The sequence below is a fragment of the Cucurbita maxima genome, unplaced genomic scaffold (genome assembly GCF_002738345.1).
Source record: "Cucurbita maxima cultivar Rimu unplaced genomic scaffold, Cmax_1.0 Cma_Scf00074, whole genome shotgun sequence".
Lineage (NCBI taxonomy): Eukaryota > Viridiplantae > Streptophyta > Magnoliopsida > Cucurbitales > Cucurbitaceae > Cucurbita > Cucurbita maxima.
Window position 1 is genome coordinate 384,209 of NW_019272090.1, and position 8,869 is coordinate 393,077.

Genomic DNA, 8,869 nt, shown 5'->3' on the forward strand with positions numbered 1-8,869 from the left:
TCAAATCCGGGAGGTTGTTCTACATAAACTTCCTCCATAATATAACCATTCAAAAATGCACTTTTCACATCCATTTGATATAATACAAAATTTTTGTAAGAAGCAAAAGCAAGTAACATTCTAATAGCTTCTAATCTAGCAACGGGTGCAAAAGTTTCTTCATAATCTATGCCTTCCTCTTGACAATAACCTTGAGCTACAAGCCTAGCTTTATTTCTAATGATATTCCCATTTTCATCCATTTTATTTCTAAAAACCCATTTGGTTCCAATAATAGAAGTATTAGATGGCCTATGGACTAATTCCCAAACTTTGTTCCTTTCAAATTGATTTAGCTCTTCTTGCATGGCTAAAATCCAAAACTCATCATTTTCGGCATCCTTAAGACTTTTTGGTTCAATTTGAGAAACAAAAGCAAGATTATTAAATAAATTAATAGAAGAGCGAGTTTTCACACCTTGTTCGAGATCACCAAGAATCAAGTCCTTGGGATGAGACAAGGCATACCTCCATTCTTTTGGCATTGATGAAGAACCTTCTTCCTTTAAGCTCATCTCTTCTTTACTCGTAACAATTTCTTTGCCGTTGTCACTAACGAGTAAATCTCCAAAATTTCTTTCTAAATCATCACTACAAATAGACTCATTAGAAATATTATTGCAAGATTCATCAAATACCACATGCATAGATTCTTCAATAACTAAAGTTCTCTTATTGAAAATTCTATAAGCTTTACTAGTAGATGAATAGCCAAGAAAAATACCAATATCCGTTTTTGAATCAAACTTTCCAAGCTTTTCTTTGTTGTTCAAAATAAAACATTTACAACCAAAAACTTTGAAATACCCAACATTTGGAATTTTGTTATGCCAGAGTTCATAAGGAGTTTTATTTAATGAAGGTCTAATTAAAACTCTATTTAAAATATAACAAGCGGTATTAACGGCTTCCGCCCAAAAATATTTAGGTAAATCATACTCATTTAACATTGATCTAGCAAATTCTTGTAAAGTACGATTTTTCCTTTCAACCACACCGTTTTGTTGAGGAGTCCTTGGAAAGGAGAATTCATGAGAAAAACCATTATCTTCACAAAATTTTTCAAAGGCAACACTGTTAAATTCTCCCCCATGGTCACTCCTAATTTTAGTAATTAAAAAACCTTTTTCATTTTGAACTCTTTTTACAAAACTAGCAAATCTTTTCAAAACATCATTCTTATGTTTTATCATCAAAACCCAAGTAAATCTTGAAAAATCATCCACTATCACAAAAGCATAATAATTTCCTCCATAACTAGCTATTTTAGAAGGGCCAAATAAGTCTATATGGAGTAGTTGAAGAGGTCTAGTAGTAGAAATCATATTTTTAGATTTGAAAGAAGACTTAGTTTGCTTACCCATTTGACAAGCGTCACAAATTTTATCTTTTTCAAATTTAAGTTGAGGGAGACCTCTCACTAATGAATTTTTTGAAATATTTGAAATCAAGTACATACTAGCATGTCCTAGTCTTCTATGCCATAGCCAAGAGTTATCAATCAAAACCGAAAGACATTTATCATTTGTAGGACAATCATTCAAATCAATAGTATACACATTATCGTCTCTATTTCCTACAAACAAAACTTTTCTATCACTAGCATTTTCAATTATGCAATTATTCTTATCAAATACAACTCTAAAACCTTTATCACATAATTGACTAATGCTAAGTAAGTCATGCTTTAAACCATCAACTAACAATACATTTTTAATGAGAGTACAAGAGTCATTACCTATAGTACCCTTACCAATTATTTTACCCTTCTTGTTATCACCAAAGGTTACTAAGCCACCATCCTTCTTGGAAAGATTGACAAACTTGGATGGATTACCCGTCATGTGTCTTGAGCAACCACTATCCAAGTACCACTTATTTTTCTTGGAGGCTTTCAAACAAACCTAAAAACAAAGATATTCAAAATTGACCTTTTGGTACCCATACTTGTTTGGGTCCTAGAAAGTTAGTATTCACAAATTTAGGAATCCATTTCATATTTGCATTCATATTAAAGACATTGTATTTAGATAAGTAACAAGAATAATCTTTATGTCCAAACTTACCACACGAGAAACAAACGACATTATGCAAGAATTTATTTCTTGGACTAAATTTGTGTATTCTATTTTTATTCGAAAAATTATTTTCTAAAACATTGTTAAACTTTGTATTTTGAGAAACTTTTCTTCCTAAATGAATATTTTGAGAATTTTTCAATTTAAAGCACTTAGGTCTAATATGACCTTCAACACAATAATGACATATAGGCACAAATCTAGATTTATCATACTTAGATACAAATTTACATGTGTTAGATTTAGGCAAGATAGGGGATGCTTTAACAAAGATTGTTTTAGAACTTGAAGGTGTAGAACATTCATCAATATAGCCTAATCCTCTTTTATCACCATATGACTTACCTCCTTCAAGTATTTTATCTAATTTTTGAGCACCTATTGTTAACATTTTAATAGATTCCTTAGCCCTACCAAGTTCTTGCAAATTATTTGATTCATTCTCTTTGAGCAATTTAATTAATTTATCTTTTTCACCACAATCATGCTCAAGAGTCTTGACTTTATCAATTAATGCATTTTTCTCATCACAATCAAATACATGCTTTTCACAAGGTACATCAATTTTAACAATATTATGATCCTTCTCCTTCAAGCAAGAAATTTCATTTAGCAAAGACTTATTTTCAATAATTGAAGTCTTATATTTCTTTTTAAGCACAACATACTTTGAACTAAGTTTTTCTAAATCAATTGTCATCTCATCAACAAGTTTAAATAATTCATGATAAGAAAGAGATTCAAGAGTTACCTCATCTTCTTGTTCATCTTCTTGTTCATCCTCTTTGTCACTATGAGCCATGAAGCAAAAATTTGCAACTTCTTCATCACTTCCACTTGCACTTTCATCACTATCATCCCAAGTAGCCTTCATTGCTTTCTTCTTGGATTTCTTAGATGATTTGAGGAGAGGACAATCCGTTCTTATATGACCCGGCTTTTTACATTCATAACATATTACCTCATCGTTTTTGCTCTTTTCACCTTTTGACTCTTTTTGATTTGTGAAATGTTTTTTTAATTGTTTCTTCCTTTTAATAAAATTTTTATACTTACGTGTGAAGTAGGCGACATCATCTTCATCAAGGACGTCCTCATCTTCAGAGTCAACTTTGATGGATTTTAGGGCTATACTTTTCTTCTTTTTGGATTCTTCTTCCATGTGCCCGTTCATGGTAATCTCATGTGTCATGAGAGAACCAATGAGTTCATCCAAAGGAAGCTTTGTGAGATCCTTTGCTTCTTGAATCGCCGTCACTTTTGCCTCCCAACTTTTAGGCAGAGACCTAAGAATTTTTCTTACATTTTCGGAGGTAGAATATACTTTTCCAAGATTTTTCAAAGCATTTAAAATATTAGTAAATCTAGTAAACATATCACCAATAGGTTCATTTTCCTCCATTTTAAATAGTTCATAATTATGAACTAACATGCTAATTTTTGTTTCTTTAACTTGATTGGTTCCCTCATGAGTTACTTCAAGAGTTTTCCAAATTTCATATGCCGAAGAACACATACATACTCTATTAAATTCATCATTACTTAAGGCACAATACAGACAATTGATAGCACTAGCATTCAAAGAACATTTTTTCATATCATGCTCATCAAATTCATTTTCTAATTTAGGCACCTCAATATTATTAACAATTTTTATTGGAATGTAAGGACCATTACTAACATTTAACCACAATTGATAATCAACGGATTGCAAATAAATTTTCATCCTAGCTTTCCAACATGTATAATTTGTTCCATCAAAATAAGGTGGCCTAGAAGTTGATTGTCCTTCACTAAAACCATTTTTAACACGTAGGTTTGCCATAAGCTCGAACAATAAAGTTTAGATAAAAAATCTATAGGAGCAACCTGCTCTGATACCAATTGTTGGATCGGTATGGCAACCCTAGAGGGGGGGTGAATAGGGTTTTAACGATAAAAGTGTTTAAACTTGATTAATTTTTCTAATGATAAAACTTTTTACAAATAAGTAGAAGATGATAATTACTAAAACAAAATAATTCAAGTCAAAACAATAATCAAGTAGAACATGCAATAAACATAATAATAATCTTGAAATTAAATAGGAAAGAGTTAGAGAAAATGACACCGTAGTTTTATAGTGGTTCGGTCAAACTCGACCTACTCCACTCCCCAAGCGCCTCTTGGGAATTTGAATAAAGAACTTTTCCGACTCTTTCCACGGATCAGAGCCAAACCGGTACACCGCTCTTTTTACGAGTTCAAGAGCAAACTCAATCCTTTCAACGACGCAGGATCAAACCGATACAAGTATTTGAGTTTGATAATAACACACCACAACTCTCTCAAAGAGTAGATTTACAATTTGGGATACTGACAACTATTTCCTCACAATATAATAATAATCCCTCTCAAGAATAAGATGAAAAGAAATAAACTTGTAAGCTTGGAGAGAGCAATAAACAATGGAGACTTTGAACAAATGAGGATTGAAGAATGTATGTAAGTTGTATATTTTAAAAATGTGGGGAAGATGAGTTTATATAGAGGAGAAAAGTGGCAAAATGTAGGATTGAATATTGACCATTGGATTGTGTTAGGAATAATGGAAGGTGGAGATTAAAAGTAATTAAGTAAGAAAATTTTCTAAATTCATTTATTTCAAAATTTTAATATAATAGTAATATAATATAATAATAATAAAAAGTTATGTGAGTAACGGTAAAATGTAATTCAAAATTTATTATAAATATAATAATATAATAATAATAAAAATGATGTGAGTAACTACCAAAATTTTAAAATATAATAATATAATAATATAATATAGTAATAATAAAATTCGATGTGAGTAACGGTTATATTCAAATTTATATTTGTAAAAATAATTTTATTTAGAAATGTAATAATAAGAAAAACTCCACCATGTGTTACTCTTCCAATATTATAAATGTCATACTTTGATATATTTTGATTTGTCCATCATTTTGATTTTGTTGCCACATCATCACGTCGGGTATGTTGTCTCGACTCTAATTTCTTCGTTTTAGCTCTGATTTGAGTAATTGAAAAGTTGTTGTAATCGTTATTCCCGACCTTATACTGTGGACAGTTCAAAAAAACTGAAAATAGTTAATAATTAAAAGTAGGTTTGTTATCATCAAAACATCAATAATTAATTCATTGAAATTAATTAATGTGAGATCAAGGGCCAATAAGCCAACACTAGAAATACTCAAGCCTCATGCTACTTTACTTTTGCAGATAAGGGCAAGGCACCCATGTGGCAACGACGGTGGCATCGTACACCTCAGGACCGTGGCACATGCATAGGGTAGTTGTTTTTCCATTTCATAGTCTAGGTTGAATTCAGTTTGCATCACTAGAATAGGTTAGTATAGGTTGAGTTGTATTTGCATAATAAACGATAGGGTAGAGTTAAAACATTAATTTCGGTTTTGGTTTCCTTTCCTTTATTTCAATAATGTTCGTTTCTTTTTCCCGGGTAATCATTTTCTCTTCCACGAGATAATAAAAGGCTAGTGTAAGTCGCATTTATTAACATGACCCATTTAAGGTATATTCCGCATTCCAAGGTAATAGTAATGACCTTAGATCAAATAGGTAAAAAAAAAATTATAGGATCGTTACAGATGCAGTGTCGTAACCATAGAGTTGAAAAAAGGTGTACGTACCCATGTATATTAGTAAATTACTTCAAATGAAAATGATGAAGGAGGCTTGATAGATAGTAATATCAGGCTACTATAGATATTAAGAGTAGCAAAATGAAGTGGCATGAAATGAAAGGATTAAGCTAAATTTGAGAATGACCGAGGCATGGGAGTTGTGAGCGGATTTAAAGTTATTCAACTATTATTTGGATAAGATGGTAAGATATTGTACAAATTTTTATAGACATATGAAGATAGACTTTGAAATGAGGAATACGACTTTAAACTACGAAACCATAAATTGAGATTGAGCGGAGGGGAGAATTCATGAAGTAATAGATATTTTACGAAAATTCTATTAGGTCCCTTGGTTGTGTGATAAAGATTTTTTTTTTTTTTTTTTTTTTTTTTTTTTTTTTTTTTTTTTTTTTTGAGATGATCATTCTCTNTGATTATAGGAAAAGTACTCAAATGAAGTTTTAGTTGTATGGGTAAAGAGGTCAATTGTTAAATCGTGTAACATCAAAGTAGTTATCAATAGTTAACTCTGCTTTCTGAGAGTTATCAATATCCTAAAGAACGTATCTACTGATAGTCTTGAAGTTTTGAGGATGTATTTTTTGGGAAGCTATTAGGTTTATCCTCATTTAGGAAAGTGAGATTTGGAATCCATTTGGAACCAAGAATCACCTCAATCTCAAAAACACCACATAGGATGACTCCCACAAAGCTCAAGGAACTTGAGTTGCTCGATAAAAGTTTTCTTCGATCTAGTGTATTAACATAGAGAGCTCCTATGCTATTCGTAAAAATGAAGGATGGATCTATGCAACTATACTTAGATTATCGGGAGCTTAACAATATTGCCATTAAGAATAAGTATCCCTTGTCTAGGATTGATGATTTGTTCGATCAATTATAATGAGTATCAATATTCTCAAAGGTAGACTTCAGGTCAGGGTATACCATCACTCAATATTACAGAAGAGGATATATCGAAAACTGTGCTTAAAAGTTGTTATGACAACTATGAGTTTAGGGTAATGTCCTTAGGCTTGATCAACGCCCTTACAACATTCATGAAACTAAGAGCGGGGTATTTAAAAACTTTCTCAACACGTTCATAATTTTTTTTTTTTATCAATATTACAATGATGTACTTCAAAATAGAAGTGAAACATGAGATTCAGCTTAGGAAGGTTTTGTTGGTGTTTAGAGCACATAAATTATGCGTCAAATTGTTCAAAAGTGAATTTTAACTTCAAGAGGTGGCCTTCTTTGGACACATCATGTTGACAGAAGGCATCTTAGTAGACTCAGGCGGAGGTAGAAATCATTATGAAATGACCTTGCCTAACCTTAGTTACAGGATTGGTAGGATATTACTTATGCTTCATTTGGAACTTCCACAAGATATCGGCACCCACTTACAAAACTAACCAAGGAGGGCAAACCCACATGGAATATGGCGTGTGAAAAGCTTCACAGAGCTTAACGAGAGGCTTGTGACAACTCAAGCACTCACAAAACCACAACTTAGGCAACTTCAGTGACGCCTACAAAATGGTAAATAACTCGAGAGGTACGAGTGTAACTATCCAACTCATGATTTGGAGTGAGCGACAATAGTATTTGTACTTTTGATGTGAAATGTTGCAAACAAGGTTATATTTATTTTATTAAGATGACAAGCTCTCACATTCACAAAATTGAAAAATATATTAAATTCAGTGGTTAGATTTGCTTAAAACTTGTTGCAACACAAAAGAAACATGGAAGAAATCCGAATACTTTTCACTTTACAAGTTCAAATGAGAAAAGAAACACATTCAGTTGAAGACACCAATTGACTACGCAAACATTACATATGACATTCACAGATAAGGATGCAAACGAAAGTTCCCAACATTTTACAGAGAATGAAAGGGGACAAGAATCAGTTCTCCGGTGAGCTCGAAAGCAGTTCTATTTGATCCAATATGTCCGCAGGGAACTCATTGAAGAAGCTTTCTGGGTTCTCAACATTCTCGCTTACAACATCATGACTCGAGCAACGTCCCATCGGTTCATAAAACTGTAGCCCGAACGGAAACTGTACTTCATTATCTAATTGAGAAACATCCAAAGGCTCAAGGAAAATATCAATGTTGGGATCATGGAGTAGTCCTTGAGATGAAAATGTTGACCCTAGTGGCAGAGGGTGGAAATTGGTTTGTGGATCGGATTTGATCGTAATCGGAAACGGGTTGAATTCCGGTTGAAGAAAGTCTTGACCAAAACCAAGTAATTTGGGTCTGTAAAGATCAGGTAACGAGCAGAACATATCAACAGCTTCAGCATTATCAGCGCTGAAAGATGATGAACACGACATTGGCCTTGAGGATGCATCCCCGTCTGATGCAGAGCTCAGCTTTGGTGCCTTGAACGTTTAAGAAAACCAAACACAAAAGAGCAGTCATAAGATCTTGTTAGCCAACAGATAAAGATCAAACCAACAACATTACACGTCCTGAAATACCTCCATGGAAGGAACATCAAAATCGACTGGCTTTTCTTTTCTAGTGCTTCTCTGCAATTTGGAAGGAGTAGTTGAATTCTGCAGAAGCCTAGCCAATCTCTTCTGCCTGCTACTCCAAAAATTTTTCACATCGTTATCGGTTCGGCCGGGCAAGTAAGTCGCTATCTTCGCCCATTTGTTCCCAAACTGTGCCTGCAATTCTATCACTATCCTTTCCTCCTCTGCCGTGAACTTACATCCACTTGGGGGAAATAGACGAGAACAAGAAATCCAAACATATTAGCAATGAATAGAACTTGTAGATGTTACAGCATGGTCGAGGAATCTCTCTTTCAGACATTTTCACAAACAGTTTGCAGGCACATAGACAAAATAATGGACAAAAACACAGGGATTTGGTGGAACACAGAAAAACAAAACACACAAACTCATATTCCTTGAAATTAGATCGGAATCACGTCGAAGAAAAATCCATAACACAACTTGAAGAACCATAATCTAGAAATTACTCTTACAGACATTTTCACAAACAGTTTGCAGGCACCAAAAAAAAAAAAAAAAAAAAAAAAAAAAAAAAA

At 32.9% G+C, this 8,869-nt stretch overlaps 1 protein-coding gene across 1 annotated transcript in view; it reads right to left on the bottom strand.

Moving 5' to 3' along the window:
• Positions 1-7,546: 7,546 nt before the first annotated feature.
• Positions 7,547-8,869, bottom strand: part of LOC111472488 (transcription factor DUO1-like) — a 1,950-nt gene continuing 627 nt past the window's right edge. The window contains exons 2-3 of the mRNA XM_023118128.1: positions 8,292-8,532; positions 7,547-8,192 (exon numbers count right to left, since the gene is read on the bottom strand). Of these exons, the coding sequence (XP_022973896.1) occupies positions 7,710-8,192; positions 8,292-8,532 (724 nt within the window). The 3' untranslated portion in view covers positions 7,547-7,709. The remainder of the gene's footprint in view (positions 8,193-8,291; positions 8,533-8,869) is intronic.